The sequence below is a fragment of the Triticum dicoccoides genome, chromosome 1B, assembly GCF_002162155.2.
Source record: "Triticum dicoccoides isolate Atlit2015 ecotype Zavitan chromosome 1B, WEW_v2.0, whole genome shotgun sequence".
NCBI classification, from domain to species: Eukaryota; Viridiplantae; Streptophyta; class Magnoliopsida; order Poales; family Poaceae; genus Triticum; species Triticum dicoccoides.
In genome coordinates, this window is record NC_041381.1 from 332,335,230 (window position 1) to 332,352,793 (window position 17,564).

The 17,564-nt window shown below is 48.0% G+C and overlaps 1 protein-coding gene and 1 long non-coding RNA gene across 2 annotated transcripts; both read left to right on the forward strand.

The window, feature by feature from the left end:
* Window positions 1-1,083: 1,083 nt before the first annotated feature.
* LOC119350358 lies at window positions 1,084-13,684 on the forward strand. The gene is made up of 4 exons (XM_037618230.1): window positions 1,084-1,164; window positions 12,977-13,138; window positions 13,217-13,490; window positions 13,578-13,684. Exons 2-4 carry the CDS (start codon window positions 13,106-13,108, stop codon window positions 13,682-13,684), a joined length of 414 nt encoding a protein of 137 aa, XP_037474127.1. The 5' UTR covers window positions 1,084-1,164; window positions 12,977-13,105.
* Window positions 13,685-13,766: 82 nt separating this feature from the next.
* On the forward strand, window positions 13,767-16,917 carry LOC119333411. Its single transcript, XR_005161193.1, has 10 exons — window positions 13,767-13,891; window positions 13,978-14,059; window positions 14,145-14,277; window positions 14,365-14,522; window positions 14,603-15,047; window positions 15,122-15,183; window positions 15,263-15,419; window positions 15,513-15,586; window positions 16,369-16,470; window positions 16,562-16,917. It is a non-coding gene; the product is annotated as an uncharacterized LOC119333411 (long non-coding RNA).
* The last annotated feature ends 647 nt before the right edge of the window (window positions 16,918-17,564 follow it).

The window sequence follows — 17,564 nt, forward strand, 5'->3', positions numbered from 1 at the left end:
CCGCCATTGTCGCTCTTCGTCGTTGGTCACCCATCGCCGGCCGTTTGCTCGTTGCCTGCTTAGCCCGTGGTCGGCTTCTTTCGCCATGGCTCCTCGCGCTGCTGCTGTTGCATTTGGCTAGGGTCGGTTTCCTGATTTGATTGGTTGATTCCTGCTGCTTCTCATTGTAGATTGATCTGTGCTAACTTGTTCTTCTCTGTTCCCTCTCCTTTGTTTTTTCTTGCAGGCTTGGTGAGCTCCTTCCCTGCTTATCATGTGCTCGATGAAATGCATGTATGGGTTTTGCCCAGTTTGAATGGTCTTTCTGTTCTCCGGGTCATGGATTTGTGTTTGCCATGTTGGATCTGTCATGTAATATTTTTAGTAGATGCTTTTCCCCAGTTTAAATGGTTCTTTTCGCCGAGCCATGGATTTGTGTCTGTCATATTAGATCTATCATGTGATGCTTTTAGGAGATGCTTGTCGTCTTCGATCTGTCGTGCTGTTGCTTTTGGGGGCTGCTTTTGCATATGTCCTTATGCTTTCGTTGTTGTGCCTCCTTGCCTTCGTCGCGATGTCGTGCTGATGCTTTTAGGAGATGATTGTCGTCTTCGGTCTGTCATGGGGTCTGTTGCAGGCGAATTCTGTTTGGGCTTGTTCCTGGGATGTGTGGGCTTTAATGAAATCTGTTTGGGCATGTTCATTGGACGTCTAGGCTTTAATGCCTCTGCCTTCTTGTCTAGAGGTTGTGGTTTCTAATTAGATTTTTGCCTACTCTCGTTACTCAAGCTTCTGTCTTCTTGTCTGGAGCTTGTGGTCCTTCATTAAATTTTTGTCTGCTCTTGTTAGGCAAGTGTGTGTTGCGTCTGTCGTCTTTCTTTCTCTTTCTAATTCCTGTTTGTTTGGTATATACAGTCTGCTCTATCTGAGTTCAATCATGTATATTTATTTCCATACAATAAAGATATTTCCATACAATAAAGATATTGGAAAGGGCTGCTGTGAGAGGCCAGACCACGTGGTTGTCCATGTTTGCTTATGTTGGTTTGCTTTTCCATCTGTTGCAGGTCTTCCTTTGAAACGTCTGGCTGCTTCATTGCCTAATTTCCTCACTGCCAGTTAGCGAAGCTACTGCTGCGCTTTGGTTCACGCGAAGGCTTGCTGCCTGCCTTTCATCTTACCAAGGTTCCACCTTTTCGTTGCCTTATCCTTTGCTGTACTCTTTTAAGATTTACCCTTCTGCTTTGTTCTAATCATGTGCGTTACCTGTGTTGCGTGCTCTCGTGTTTTTGTTTGCTATTGCTTGTTATTCCTTGTTCTTTGCACCTGTTCATTGTCCTTTGCATATCCTGGATGACTGATGTGGTATCTATTGTTGTACCAATTCTAGAAACTGTGATAGCCCATTACGGGCTTCCTCCTGCTAGCTACCTGTGTGAGGTTGATGGGAATGGTGATGTCCTTGCTGGGGTAGAGGTCGAGATTCCTGGGGATGGTATACTGTCAATACCGCAGAGAGTTTTCTTTTGGAGCCCTGTGTCCCTGGGTTGTGCAAAGTCGTACGAGCGAGCTGCTCTTCAAGCAGTTAGGTTCCTGCAGGGACTGTATGGATTTGTGGTTAGAGATTACAATTATGAATGTGTTGTTCTCTATAGGTACTGTGGTACCTCTGCCATTGTTGTTGCTGCATCAGCTGTTCGCTATGCAGCTTATTTGGAGAGGGTTCTTGCTTGCACACGCTCATCCACCACAACAACATACAGAAGAGTTTTTAATGACCCAGCGCAACCGCCTCCAAATCTAGCATTGCTGCCCTTTTAGCATCCCTGTGCTCCATTTAGCCCACGCTGGTTGTTCTTACTGTTCCATTATTCTACTTAATTGCTGATGATGCTGTTGTACTTGCTGTCCATGAGTTTAGTTCATACCTTTGATTTGCTTTCTTGCGTCTTCTATGGATTGTGGGCCGTGCTTCTTTTTCTTTACTTTTCATCATGCCGATTTCAAAAAAACTGTGTTCGTCTTCTTTTCTGTTGCAGCAAAATGTTGTGTCTTTTTTCATGCTCTTAGTTCCTTTGCCCGCAATATGGCACCGCGCCGTGCTATACCTGCACGACCTCCTGTTCCTGGGCGGCCTCCTGGTCCTTTCGGGAGAAATTCTTCTTTGGGCCGTGCAGTTGCCCCCCGTAGGCCTGCTCGTGGTGCTGCTACTTTGCCTGTTGTCCCAGTAGGGCTTGTCATTCCCCTTGTTCGGAAGAGAAAGCGTATGTTCTGTTCCACTTGTCCTCCTGTGAATTCTATTAGACAACTGTTAATAGCCAGCCCTTAATTTTTTAGTGTGCTCTATCTTCTCTATATCCATAGGAGATGGCTTCTTTCCTTTCCTTTCTTCTGCTGAGACTGCGAGGAATCGTAAGAGATGCAAGTTCTTGTTGAAAAGGCTACACGCTCATAACAGGGGTGGTTAGTTCTTATTCCCCTTGGTTGGTCATAGGTTGCTTACTTCTTCTTATCTGCCATGTTAGTATTCTCTTCTTGTGGTTTGCACAGAGGATGCCCTTGCGTCACCTCTGCATCCTGATTGGGTTGGTTTTTCCGGTGATGAGGTGGTCATACTTAAAGGTATGGCTCTCTGCTATTGTCGTCCATGCTACTTCCTCTTTTCCCAGTGTCATCCGTTCTTATTAGATGCGGTTCTCGTACAGCTTTTTATCCAAAAAGATCTTACTATGGAGGTCCTGATTACCGATGCACCCGCTGCCAGGCTAGCTTTTGGTGGCGTGAGAGGGTTAAGTCGCAATCTGCTATTACCAAGAGACGAGTGATCTACAACAACTGTTGTAAGACTGGCAAGGTCTTTGTTAAACCCTTTGAAAAACCACCGCCATTCCTGGCAACCCTACTTGATTATAAAGGCCCACCCCGCAGCCAAAAGTTTATTAAGCAAATACGCCAGTACAATTGCCTGTTTGCTTTTACATCCATGGGGGCAAATATTGACCACTCTGTAAATGATGGTGGGGGTCCAAAAATTTTTAAAATCAATGGTCAGGTTTGCCATCGTATAGGCTCGTTGCTTCCAATTGAGGGTGATTCTCCCAAATATGCAGAGTTATACATACATGACAGAGAAAATGAGGTTAGCAATAGAATTCAGGCTTTAAACCATGAAAATGAAACTGGTGCAGGGTTAGACAAAGAGATTGTTAAGGGTCTTATGCAGATGCTTGATGTGAGCAATTCTTTGGTCAAGAAATTTCGTATGGCCAGTGAAATTCTGAAAAATAATAGGCATGAGCTGATTTCAATAAGACTTATAGCTCCTGGTGAAAATGATAGTGCACAGTTTAATTTACCTGCAACTGATGAGCTAGCAGCCTTGGTTTATGGTGAGTTTATGTTGGAGGCACCATGTAGAGATCTGATAATACGTACTAAACCAGACCGTCTTCACCGTATTTCCTCCTTGGACACTACTTACATGCCTTTGCAATACCCTCTATTATTCCCCTATGGTGAGCGTGGCTTTCAGCTCGGTGTGCGCTACATTGATTCCAATACCGATGATCCGAACAAGAGGGTTAAAATGACCATGCAAGACTTCTATTGCTTCTGCTCACATTATAAACCGGAGCAGCATAACCCATACCTATGCTGTGGCCTGTTATCCTCACAGGCTGCTGTTGATTTCCGAGCTTGTATCGATGAATGCCGGCTGAATTTTATTATTAAGTGTAATGATGACATGCGGGCTGAAAATCTTCAGGGTATCATCGATGCGGTAGGCGAGGGTATGGTTGGTGGGTCAGAAGATGGAAAAAAAATATTCTGTCGTTGACTTATACTGGTGGTCGCCGGTACATGTATGAAAATTTTCAAGATGCTATTGCTGTGTCGTGTGTTCATGGGTCACCAGATGTCTTCACTACTTTCACATGTAACCCAAAGTGGGAAGAGATCCTTGATTCTGTTGAGCCCGGGCAAACAGCAACGGATAGGGCTGACATTGCTGTTAGGGTGTACCACATGAAACTTCTGCAGTACCTTCATCGGATTAAAAAAGGGAACGCCTTTGGCCGAGTTGTTGTTGGTACTGTCCCTCGCAAGCTTTCCTCATTTTTATCTTTCTCCTTGTATCTACTTCTTATGGGTTTCTCCGTCTTTTCCTCCTATTTTCAGTCCTGCACACTATTGAATTTCAGAAGAGGGGGTTGCCGCATGCACACGTTCTTGTTTGGCAAAAGAAGGAGGACGATAGAGTTGTCACACCGGCCCTTATAAATTCTTATATCTCAACTGAGATCCCTGATCCTGTACAGGATCCTTTGGGATATGCCCTTGTTGCTGAGTTCATGATGCACGGTCCCTGTGGTGTTGATGGCCCAAAATGCCCTTGCATGAAAAAAGGTTTTTGCTCAAAAAAATTTCCAAAACCATTTCAAGATGAAACTTCCATTGATGAGAGTGGTTTCCCCTTATATAGGCGTCCTGATAATGGTCTTTTCGTGATGAAGAACAATGTTAGGCTGGATAATAGACACGTGATTCCTTATAACATGCTTATATTAAAAAAGTGGCAGGCGCATATTAATGTTGAATGGTGTAACAAAACGTATGTTATCAAGTATCTATATAAGTATGTTACTAAAGGCCCGGACAAGTCAAAAACCCTGTTTCAAAATATTAGGCGTGATGGTGACCAGGATGTCGATGAGATCAAAGAGTATAGAGAGTGCCGTTATATAGTTAACTATGACTCTTTCTGGAGGGTTTACGGTTATGATATACATGGCAAAACACCGTCTGTTGAGAGATTGCCTGTCCATCTCCTGAACATGCATGTTGTACATTTTCGTACACAAGCTACTCTGAGTTCAGTGATTGATGATGCCTGGCTGCAAAAAACAATGCTAACAGAATGGTTTGTGGCAAACAGGCTTCACCCTGTTGCTAGATCGTTAACTTACTGTGATTTTCCAACCAGATGGACGTGGATATCAGAGGACAAAAGATGGAAACCTAGGACAAGAAGCGATAGAATTGGTAGGATATACTCTGTGCATCCAGCGGCTGGAGAACTTTTCTATTTTAGAATGTTGCTTATGATTGTCAAAGGTGCGACGTGCTATGAGGATGTCAGGACTTACAATGGCATCGTATACTCGACGTTTAGAGAAGCGTGTGGAGCACGAGGGTTGCTCGGTGATGACATGGAGTGGTATACTGCTTTTGACGAGGCTGTCAAGTGGGGCATGGGAAATCAGCTGCGCCAGCTATTTGTTACTATGATCCTTCACTGTGCTGTTAATGATGAAGCTCTTTTCTTTGAAAAGTACGAGGTTTACTTAGCTGATGATATCCATCATAGAATTCGGCAGGCTAAAAATAATTTGAAATATGATGTTCCTCCTGTTGATTTAAGAGACATGTTGCTTGATGAATTGACTGTTATATTTGCTAGGAATAGTGCATGTATCCTAGATCATAAATTACCTGTAAAATCTGCATATGGTAATGCCTCGGTCCAAAATGATATTCTTTCTGATGCGCTAGATGTTGATGTTGTTAGTCTTCTAAAAAAAGCAGTGGACATGTATAGTAGATTAAATAGAGACCAGTTGCATGCTTACTCTGCTATAATTGATCGTGTTCGGTCTGGAAAACCTGGTTTCTTCTTTGTCTCTGGGTATGGTCGTACTGGAAAAACCTTCCTTTGAAATGCACTTGATGCTTATCTTAGAGGTAATAAGAGGGTGGTGCTGTGTGTTGCGTCCTCAGGGGTGGCTGCCCTGCTTTTACCTGCTAGCAGAACAGCACATTCTATATTTAAAATACCTATTGACCTGCCTGATTATGGCACCTGTGAAATTAAACAGTCTACCATGCTCTCCACTCTAATTGAATCAGCTGATCTTATTATATGGGATGAGGCGTTGATGTCCCATCGAAAGTGCTTCGAGGCTTTGGACCGGTCATTTCGTGATGTTCTATCGGCTAACGATCCTGCCTTAGCTAAAATTCCTTTTGGAGGCAAGGTTGTTATTTTGGGTGGGGACCTTAGGCAAATATTGCCAGTCATTGAAGGTGGATCTCGAGCGTAGATTCTTGCTGCTACGATCACTAATTCTCCTCTCTGGAATATTGTAGATGTTTTGCACCTAAATATAAACATGTGGTTGACTGCACACACGAATGATCCAATTCTCCAGTCTGAAGTGGTTGCCTTTGCGAAATGGGTTCTCAGTTTGGGTGAAGGCACGACACCTGCTGTGGCTCGGGAGGGTGAGTCAGAGCCATCATGGATAACCATCCCTGATGAGCTTTTGATACATGCTGACGGGGATAAAATTGATGCCATTGTTGAAGTTGTATACAAAGAGATTCCTATTAGGTATTCTGATGTTGATTATCTAAAAGAAAGGGCAATCCTGACACCAACGAACGAAGTGGTTGAAAAAATTAATGAGCGTGTTCTGTCTTTGGTGCCTACCGATGAGAGAGAGTACTTAAGTTGTGATACTATAGGCAATTCATCTGATGCAGTTCGCAATCAGAATGCTTTCTATCCTGTTGAATACTTGAATGGGATTAAGGTCAACAATTTTCCATATCATAGATTAGTACTAAAAGTAGGCGTTCCCATAATGCTCCTGAGAAATCTGAACCAATCAACAGGCTTATGTAATGGCACAAGGCTTATAATCACAAAACTTGCTGATAAGGTTATTGAGGCAACTGTCATGACTGGTTCTAATATAGGTGACATTGTTTTAATTCCAAGAATAGGCTTAACCTCAAAATATCCTAAATGGCCTTTCACTTTGCATCGTCGGCAGTTCCCTGTTAGAGTGTCCTATGCAATGACCACTAACAAAAGCCAAGGACAAACTCTTTCAAGTGTTGGTTTATTCTTGGATACACCTGTGTTCACGCATGGGCAGCTGTATGTCGCAGTGTCCCGTGTTACTTCAAAGAAATCACTAAAAATCTTGATCAGAGGAGACGATGATAAACCTGCTTCTCAGACACGGAACATCGTGTTCCCTGAGATATTTCGTTCCATTCGGTAGATTGTCCTGCCCTATAAAATATATACAATAAGATTGCTTATATATATTTTTAAGATTTCTATATTCTTGTTGTGATACAATTTCAGTTTTCGTATGTCTGTCGATTCTTTTGCCCTGTGTGTCAAGTTATGCAATTTACCGAGTCAAAAAGCTTTTGCAATCGTGTGTGCTGCTTCCTTCTCCTGCTGGGTCGTTTTTATTTTATTTGCGCCCTGTCTTTCAATTTATCAAGTGAGTTCATATAAATTCCATCTTTAGACTTGATCCTTCTTTACCTCTTTCTGTTAGACCTTTCAACCTGAGCATTGATAGTTGTGGATGACACTAGGAGAGTTGGGACAATTTTCGTTGGTTTATTTCTCACACAATGCCATTCCAACCTGAGGGGTTGGGGATACATATTTATAGGCTGCTAGCCAGCCAAGGCATATGCTAAGATGCTGCTAAGATGCCAGTCTAAGATGCTAGTCTAAGATGCTAGTCTAAGATGCTAACTGACAGTCCTTGATGGTCAAGAACAGAACTCTATCCTAACAGCCAGTCCTTGATGGTCCAGGACTTTATCCTCCTAACTGCCACAAGGACCATGTGCTGTAGCCCCACAAGGACCCTAGTACACAGACTTATCCATCATTCTCCCCCTAAGTCTTGTACGTCGTCTTGTGGGAGAGTTGAATCATCCCAATCCTGGAGCAAAGTTCGAGGAACTTGACCCTCCCAAGGGGCTTGGTGAGCAGGTCTGCGAGCTGATCCTTGGTGTTGATGCAGCTCGCCTCGATGCTCCCTTCTTCCACACAGCTGCGGATGAAGTGATACCTCAGTCGGATGTGCTTGCTCCGTTCGTGGAACACGGGGTTCTTTGCCAGGGCCAGGGCGGACTTGCTGTCCACCAGGAGCTGCACCGTTCTGGTGTCTTGAACGAGAAGATCACCAAGCAGTCGAGCAAGCCAGAGCGCCTGAGTACAGGCGGTGGAGGCCGCTATGTACTCAGCCTCACAGCTGGACAGGGCCACCACCTGCTGCTTGACTGATTGCCAGCTCACGAGACACTTGCCGAGGAAGAGGAGGATCCCGCTCATGCTCTTGCTGGTGTCGATGTCGTCGGCGTGGTCGCTGTCGCTGTACCCGACGAAGTGTGCTGCCCCAGGGCACCTAGGGTAATGGAGGCCGTGGTCGAGGGTCCCTGCTATGTAGCGGACGATCCTCTTCACTGCCTGCTGGTGTTCTGACGTTGGTCGCTCCATGAACCGACTGACATAGCCGACGGAGAATGCCAAGTCCGGCCGTGTGTGAGTGAGGTAGCGAAGGCTCCCCACAAGGCGTCGGTACTGCGTAGCATCCACTTCCTCCGTCGTGCTGTCGCGACTTAGTTTCAGCCTCTCCTCCATCGGAGTGAGAGCTGGATGGCAGTCGGTGAGCCCAACTAGCTCAACGATGCGCTTGGCGTAGGCGGACTGTCGAAGCGCGATCCCGGAGTGGTCCTGGTGCACCTCAATCCCTAGATAGAAGGAGAGGAGCCGCAGGTCACTCATCTGGAACGTGGCCTTCATGTCTTCCTTGAACGCCGCCACCTCTGCATCTTTGGTGTCGGTGATCACCAGGTCGTCAACGTAGACGCCCACCAGCAGGGCATTTCCTCCACTCCCCCGTCGGTAGACGGCAGCCTCATGCGGGCTCTGCTCGAAACCCATCTTCTTCAGCGTGGAGTCCAGCTTGGCGTTCCACGCCCTGGGTGCCTGCCGCAGGCCATAGAGAGCCTTGCGTAGGCGGAGCACCTTGCCCTCCTGGCCGGGAATCGTAAACCCCGGTGGCTGATGCACGTAGACTTCCTCCTTCAAGTCGCCGTTGAGGAATGCCGACTTAACGTCCATGTGGTGGACACGCCAGCCCTCCTGGGCAGCCAGCGCAAGGAGAAGTCGCACGGACTCCATCCGTGCCACGGGAGCGAAAGCGTCGTCGAAGTCGACTCCTTCGTGCTGCAAGAAGCCTCGGGCCACCAAACGAGCCTTGTGCTTGATGATGGCACCGGCTCCATCCCTCTTCAGCTTGAACACCCACTTAAGGGTGATTGCGCGGTGACCTCGAGGGAGATCAGCAAGCTCCCAGGTGCGGTTTTGCTCGACCGCATCCATCTCCAACTTCATCGCGGCGCGGCATGCCGCGTCTCTCTCGGCCTCTGCAAAGGACCGTGGTTCGCCGTCTTCACACACGAGCTGTAGCTGCGCCTCCAGGTCACGTGGCACCAGTCCTGGCACCGGCTGGTCGCCGAGCACATTATCCATCGTACGGTACCGCAGCGGTTCGCCTCCATACCATGCGTCGACCCGCTCCTCGTCGTGAGTGAGCGGGGAAGCGAACTTCATCGGATTGTGCTCTGCGTGAGCTGGTGCTGATGAAGACGAGCCCGGAGTGGCGACCGCCGGGGCTGGAGTATGCGGCGTCGCCGGTTGTGGTGTCGTCGGTGTAGCAGGCGCCGGAGTCGATGTAGTTTTGGGGGCCGGGGTAGACGTGCCCGGTGAAGAGGAGCTGCTTGCTCCCCCAGCTTCCTTGAAGTGAGCGTACTCGACAATGAAGTCGTCATACGTCGGCGTCGAGCCGTCGTCCACCGCCTTGTCCCATTGCCACCCTCGCCCTTCGTTGAACATGACGTCTCGCAATGTGTGCACATGTTGTGTCTTTGGGTCGAGGATGCGGTAGGCCTTTGAGCCCTCCGCGTAGCCGATGAAGACTCCCGGAGTGCTCCTGTCGTCGAGCTTGCCGATGTGGCCGAGCTCCTTGGCGAACGCAAGGCAGCCAAAGACCCGCAAATGAGAGACCGCCGGCTTCCGCCCATGCCAGGCCTCGTACGGAGTTCTGCCGTCGAGTGCCTTAGTAGGAGAGCGGTTGAGGATGTAGACGGCCGTTAGCACCGCCTCTCCCCAGAAGACAGCCGGCATCCCTCTCTGCTTGAGGAGAGCCCGAGCCATCCCCACAACCGTCTGGTTGCGCCGCTCAACGACGCCGTTTTGCTGCGGGCTGTACGGCGCGGAGTAGTGGCGCTGGATGCCCTCATCGGCACAGTACGACGCGAATTTCAGCCGCCCTGAACTCGTCGCCGTTGTCAGTGCGCAACACGCGCAATTTGCGGCCGCTCTCCGCCTCCACACCAACCTGCGTGCGCCTGATGGCGTCCGCCGCTTCTCCCTTACTGCCGAGGATCATCACCCACATGTAGCGGGAGAGATCATCGACGAGCGGCAGGAAGTAGCGTCGACCTCCTGGTGTGGCTGGCGTCACCGGGCCGCACAGGCCTCCGTGCACGAGCTCCAGCTTCTCCTTAGCCCGAAAACTCGCCTGTTGGGGAAAGGGGAGTCGTCTCTGCTTTGTCAGCACGCAGATGTCGCAGAACTGCTCCACATGGTCGAGGCATGGCAGGCCTCGCACCATCTCCTTGGCACTTAGACGCTTCAGGGCCTCAAAGTGAAGGTGCCCAAAGCGCTCATGCCACTGCCACGCCTCGTCGTCTCGACGGACAGCGAGACAGACCGGTTGTGCCACCTGCACATCAAGGACGTAGAGTCGATTTTCACCTCTGGGCACCTTGGCGAGAAGGCGACGCTGGCGATCCCAGATGCGTAGGACCCCATGCTCAATCAGCACGCGTGAGCCGTTCTCATCCAGCTGTCCCAAGCTGATGATGGAATTTCTTAGCGCGGGGATGTAGTAGACACCGGTGAGCAGCCGGTGCTCTCCCATCTTGGTGGTGAAGATGATGGAGCCGACGCCCTTTATCTCCACAGCGGAGGCATCCCCGAACTTGACGGAGCCTCGCGCATCGGAGTCGAGCTCAGCAAAGAATTCCCTTCGACCGGTCATGTGGTGGGTGGCGCCGGTGTCGAGGCACCACCCCGTAGCCTTGTCCTTCCCGGAGCCATCGCCGAGAAGAGCGTGTGCTTTTGGCTCATCGAGGTGGATGAAAGCCTTTGCGACTGGAGTCGCCGAGGGTAGCTCAATGCTTGCATGCACCATGAACAGAGCCGTCTCCTCCTCCTTTGCCTGTGCGACGTGAGCTTGGCCTTGTCGTGGTTGCCGACACTCATTGGCCCAATGGCCAAACCGGCCACAGTTGTGGCAACTGTTGTCTTGTGCCGGCTTGGGCTTGCCAGCGGCGCCGTCCTTGGCACCTCCGCGGGCGTCACCTTCGGCACGTCCTTGTGCCCTGCCCGGGGGGCCTCTTCGCGCCTTACGCTGCTTGCCACGCTTGCGGCCTCCCGTCGAGGAGGAAGGCTCCCCCTTCCTCCTGTCACCAAGGCTGGGATCCCACTGCTCCCGAGTTAGGAGCAGCTTCCCGCCGGTGGTGACGGGCCCCGGGGGGGCTGTGGCTCGTCGGTGTCGACGACCTTGAGACGGCCTATCGCCTCCTCGATCGTCATCGTGGAGAGGTCCAGCAACGACTCGATCGAGCAAGCCATCTGCTTGTACTTCTCGGGAATGCACCGAAAAAGCTTCTCGACAGCTCTCTCCTCGGTGTAGGTGGCATCGCCAAACTTCACCATCTTCTGCAGCAGAGTGTTGAGACGGAGAGCAAAGTCATCAACGTCCTCACCTGGCTTGAAGCCTAGGTTCTCCCACTCCTTACGAAGTGCCTGCAGGGTGGACTTGCGAGCACGGTCGCTGCCGATGCGTGCTGCGGCGATGGCGTCCCAAGCCTCCTTGGCAGTCCGCTTGTTGGAAAGCGAGAACTGCATCTCGGGCGGGACTGCGGCGATGAGGGCGTCCAGCGCCCATCGATCCTCTAGGTGGTCGACGTTGCTGTCCTGGACTGCCTCCCACATGCGCCGCACCTGGAGCCCGACCTTCATGATCCCGGCCCATTCGACGTAGTTGGTTTTAGTGAGGGTAGGCCACCCAACACTAGAACCAACATCCCTGACCACAGTCCGGACCTCGTAGAGGCCGCGGTCCTGGTCGTTGCAGCCGCCGTCACGGTGCGCGCCTCCACCTGGAGTGCGGGCGTGCTCGGCTGCCCACTGCGCCGTCCGCTCCTGCGCCACTTTGGCGCGATCTGCGTCGGCGCCGTTGTCCGCAGGCGCGGAGCTGCTGGAGCTGTCGGGGCTGCCGCGGAGTGCCTTGGCATCCGCCGTAGCCTCACGGGCTGCTTCTGCTGCTGCTGCTGCTTCTACCTCCGCCCTGGCTGCTTCTACCTCCGCTCTGGCTGCTGCCAGCTCCGCTGCAGCCAGCCTCGACACTCTTGCCGCCACAGCAGCCGCTGCTACAGCCGCTCGCTCACGCTCCTCTGCCACGGCGCGCTCGGCCTCTTGCCGGCGCCGCATGCTCGAGGTAGCCGTGTGCTGAGAGCGATCTGCAGACATGGCTCACTGCAGGGGGGCTGTTGCGTGAAGAGGAGGCTGAGGAAGACGAGCTGCTGCTCGACAGTCCGGAGGGAGGAAGGTAACCAGAGGCAGACGGAGCAGCTGCTGCTACCGACTTGGGCTGCTCACAAGAAATGCTCAGGGTGCAGGTTAACGAGGCTCTGATACCACTTGTTAGACCTTTCAACCTGAGCATTGATAGTTGTGGATGACACTAGGAGAGTTGGGACAATTTTCGTTGGTTTATTTCTCACACAATGCCATGCCAACCTGAGGGGTTGGGGATACATATTTATAGGCTGCTAGCCAGCCAAGGCATATGCTAAGATGCTGCTAAGATGCCAGTCTAAGATGCTAGTCTAAGATGCTAGTCTAAGATTCTAGTCTAAGATGCTAACTGACAGTCCTTGATGGTCAAGAACAGAACTCTATCCTAACAGCCAGTCCTTGATGGTCCAGGACTTTATCCTCCTAACTGCCACAAGGACCATGTGCTGCAGCCCCACAAGGACCCTAGTACACAGACTTATCCATCATTTTCTACTGATCTCTTGAGATTCTACTTGCATACTGCAGATTTCGAACCTGAGGAAGCAGAGGATCAGCCTTCTCTCGCAGATCAATGAGAGAGAGCTGTTACGGAATGCTAAGGTTCTGGTCTCTCGCATTTGGTATTACCGAGGTGGGACTGATGAAGGTGATATTATGCATACTGATATTGTGGTGCTTGACAAAGAGGTTCGTTTTCTATTGCAACAAATATGCTCATGCTACTAATCTTACCCCATGGATCTAAGTTGTGATGGAAATGTGTAGGGCACCCACATGCATGGCCGGATTCCTACTGACCTGTCCGCACGGGTGAACGATATCTTAAAGGAGGGCAATGTTTATCTAATGAAGAGATTCGCGTGCAAACAATCCAAGCCCACTTACAGGGCTGTTGACAATCCATATATGATGCAGTTCACTCGCTTTAGTACTATTGATCCTGTGGTGGGTGATGAAGAGGATTTCCCATACTGCACTTACAGCCTCACATCCTTTTTGGATATCCCGATGCCAGGCCCGCACACTCCTCGTTTTATCGGTTAGTCATTCCATGTTGTCCTCATGTATGCCTTGTTCTCACTTCGGGTTTCATTGGGTGGTTTTACATTTGTCTTGCCATTTGCAGATGTGATTGGCCGAATTGTCGCGGTCACAGACATCATCGCTGTTCACTCTCAACATCAAGCTGAGCCTTCGGATACTAGGACTGTAGTTCTCCAAGATCAATCGTGAGTTCCTTGTTAATTTTTCCTTTCTTCTCTTGCCCGCTGCCTTTTCCCTTTCTTTACTTGCTCCTGTTGGGTTGCAGAGGAAATGAGATCAATCTTGTTCTCTGGGGTGCTCGAGCCCATGAGTTTGAGGTGGAAGAAATCCGTGCTGCAAGTGAATCTGAAGCTGTCATTGCTATCTTTGTAGGAACACTGCCAAAACAATACCGAGGTGATTGTTTAATCTATCTGTCACTTGTTGCATCATTTATTATGCCAGCTTGATATACATTTGAGCCTGACTGTGTGTCCCAATAGGTGTTAAAGGACTGAGTGGTACTTCTGCCTGCCGCTGGTATATTGATGAGGACTTGCCAGAGATGAATGCCTTCCGTGCTAGGTATTTTCTCTTTTTATGTGTTCATCAGTTTTCAAGGTTTATACTGTTGTTTTCCTTGCATTACAGTTGAGCTTGTTTCATCCAGCCTGGTTCAAGGACTTCCTGCTATCGCTTCTCACGTTACAGGAGACCAGGCACTTGTTCCAGCACCTGTTCGTGAACCTCCTGTTGAATTGAGTGTTCGGGAGTTGCTTGCCCTTGATTCGTTTGACAATATGGTACCTTCTGTTTTTACTTTCTTTATGTTGTTGCTATCTTCTTTCTGTCATCCTTCTCATCACACTTGTGTTTGTTGTTAACCGTAGAAGAAACAGTTCATCGTTAAAGTTACTATCACAAAGTTAGGCTCTGACAACCTTTGGTGGTTTCTCTCATGTCGGGCATGCCATAAGACATCATACATCTCTGGGAGACAGTACCGTTGCTCAGACTATGGCTGTTCTTCTGTTACAGCAGATCCCTCGTGAGTGCCTCTTTACAATAGTCTCCACTCTCTTCTGTCTACTGGATTGCTTCTGACTCTATTTGCCTTGCAATGTCTAGGTACTGTCTGTGTACCTCTGGAAGCGATGGCGCAGATGAGGTGGAATTTATATTCTTTGATAGAGCAGCAAAAAGCATCGTTGGCAAGCCACTCATGACTTTGATTTATCGCAAGTACCCGGGTTTTACAACTGCACTTAATCTTGCTCAGATAGGAGGTGCCGATGTAGGTTTTCCAGTTGAAATTTCCCGACTTGTTACCCAGAAATACAGGCTTGTCGTTTCTATCTCCACTAAAAGCTTTCAGCCTACAAGCACCCAGCTGTAGTTCCAAGTTGGTAGAATTGATGAAACCTTTAAGCCTGAGCTTGTGCCCTTTGCAATTGTCGGTGTGTCATGCGTCTCTGGGGCATCATCTTCTACTGAGGGCTCAGACATAGCAGTGTCCATACCCACCTCTTTTGCTACAGGATCATCTACACTTGTTGTGCTGCCTCCTGATGAGGTATAACTGCTGCTTGTTTGTTTTGCTTGAAAGTATCTTTCAGTCATTTAATTTCTGCCTTGTTTCTTTTATAGTTGAACACTCCTATATCTGCATTCAAAGGAAAAGGACAGACTGTTATGCCGAAAACTCCCAGGTATCGCCCCTTCCTTTGTCCTATCGTACATTCGGAGGTCTCTTGATCTTTTCTTACGCCTTCTATTTTTTTAAACCAGTAAATCACCGTGCCCAAAAAGTGCTCGCCGCAAACTCTGTCTTGGACCCTCTAAATCTAAGGATGCTGAGATTTCTACCTCTGCTACCAAGGTGGCCACCGAAACTGAAGAGGCTCCCATTGCTGGAAATGTTGTTCAGCCTGCACCCATGCCAGATGTTCGTGCCTGTGCTTAAGATGCAAATGTCATTTCTATTTTGCACAACCCATGCTTCATGTACAATAATCTGTGGTGCCACCAAATTATATAGGTTAAACAGGGAACTGAAGGTGCAGTTGCTGAGGATCCAAAGGCCACCCTTCTTGACCCCTCTAAGCTCAAAAGGTAAAGACTCATGCCCTGCTACATTTACCTATTTCAACACATACGAGAGAGGCATTGAATTTAGTTACGTCCTGCGCTGCCTTTTATAAAACAAACTAAGTTCTTCTATTAGACTATGGAATGATTCCTGATTTACTATGTGCATTTGATATGTATTTTTCCTGATATAAGTGGTAGCGCCTGCTTATTGTTTTATTTGCTGCTTGGTCATGTCTGTTAAAAATTTACTAAATACAAGTTCATTACCAGGTTCACTAATTGTTCCGAGCTCTCTACAACATGCGGATTAATTACCTGCCCATAGAAAACTCATCTTTTGCATGTTTCATTGCAAGTTGAATGCCTATTTGGTAATATTAGTCTTTCGTGTAGAAATCTGCTGCGTCGTCTGTTCTTTACAGTGAAAAACAGTCTTCCCTCTGCATGTTTACTATGCCTCCTTCTTCACTAATGCATGCAATGCCATTTGATCAGGCTTTTCTTTCTAGAACTGCTGTTTTTATATTTATGACAGACTCAATAAAACATTCCTTGACTTGCATCATTTTTATATGTGTTCTTATTTCTTTTTTGTTGCATGTGCATGCAGATTGAGTATCTACATAGTTGGTTTTCTATGTGCTAAGATTCAATGATGCTTTTGCTCATTTATGTTGTTCTGCACTTCCTATGTCTAATCTTTATGTCCCTACTATTTGTATAAGATCTTAGAGCTCTAGGCTTTGTCACTGGGAACAAAATTACTAATATGTCTTTCGTTTGTACTAATGGATCAAACTCAGAACAAACAATACTGGCAAGGGGGCTGGCATACCAAAGAAACCAAAGCAGTAGTTCTTCCATGGATCAGTCCTTCCATGGCGTAATCTAGATATGTACATACGGTATGGCTAACACATCTTCGGTTTTACTTACCTCGCAGCCATGATGGTATGTTGTGGTATGATAATAACTGCGACATCTCTTCTTTCTCAGGGTATCTTCTATGTTCTGCTTGCTTGTCAATGAAAGTCTATGTTGGAGAGGTGCCCTGTTGAACAAATCTTATCAGCTCTACTGCACCATAACAACAGCCTGGCTATCGGGTTTGAAGATCATCAAGTCAACGTACTTTTGGGTGTGAACTGGATTTATTTTGTGCAACTTTATAAGGCAGGGCTTTCACACACGTGAAACTGTGTCAAGCCACTGTCATGACAATTCCTCTATTTAAGTCCTGGCCAAGTCAAGTATCATGCGTTGTAAATATCGCCGTTAGCTCCTCCTGTCTTATCTCCTTGTGACAATTTCTACCAATTGTAAATGCCGCTCGGTCATGTTCCGTACTCTAAATTCTCTTGTTGTTCTTATATTGTGCATGTGTTGTTATATCCTCTATTTACTGCTAGCCTTGCTGATCTAAGAGCCCTCCTCCTTACTAATTTTCCTGATGCTGTGAATATCATATGCCTTTCTGTTAATCCGCTCCTCTGGTTAATTGTTCAGAGTGTTCTTTGTGTTTGTTTCAATATCGATAGGTGCTCGTTGGCTAATGAATTTTAAGAAACACCAGTTAAAACTAATTTTTCAATGCCAATTGATCTTTGCTTTCCTCCTGATATTGTTTGGTTTCCTCCTGCAAAGTGAATCTATGAATTTAGTTTCCTATCAGGCTAAGACTTGTGAGCTGCCTTGCATTTCCTGTTGGACAAGACTTATTCTGTATTTTTTATGCTCGTATTTTCCCCCCTGCCTTCTCAATATGTGTATATGGTCCAACTTTCATTTAGTGTTTGCAAAGATTCATTGTGTGCAGCTTAGATTTAGAAATAAAATTGTATTCTGCCCTTCAGATAAGAACAATTGCCATAAGATTACATATATCGTATTTAAGATTCCAAATTATCACCGCACAGGTCCAGTTTTGCCCACTCCACAAAACAGATGTGCTCTGTTCAGGCCTAATGGACAGAAAATTCTCTTTGACTAGTTAATGTTG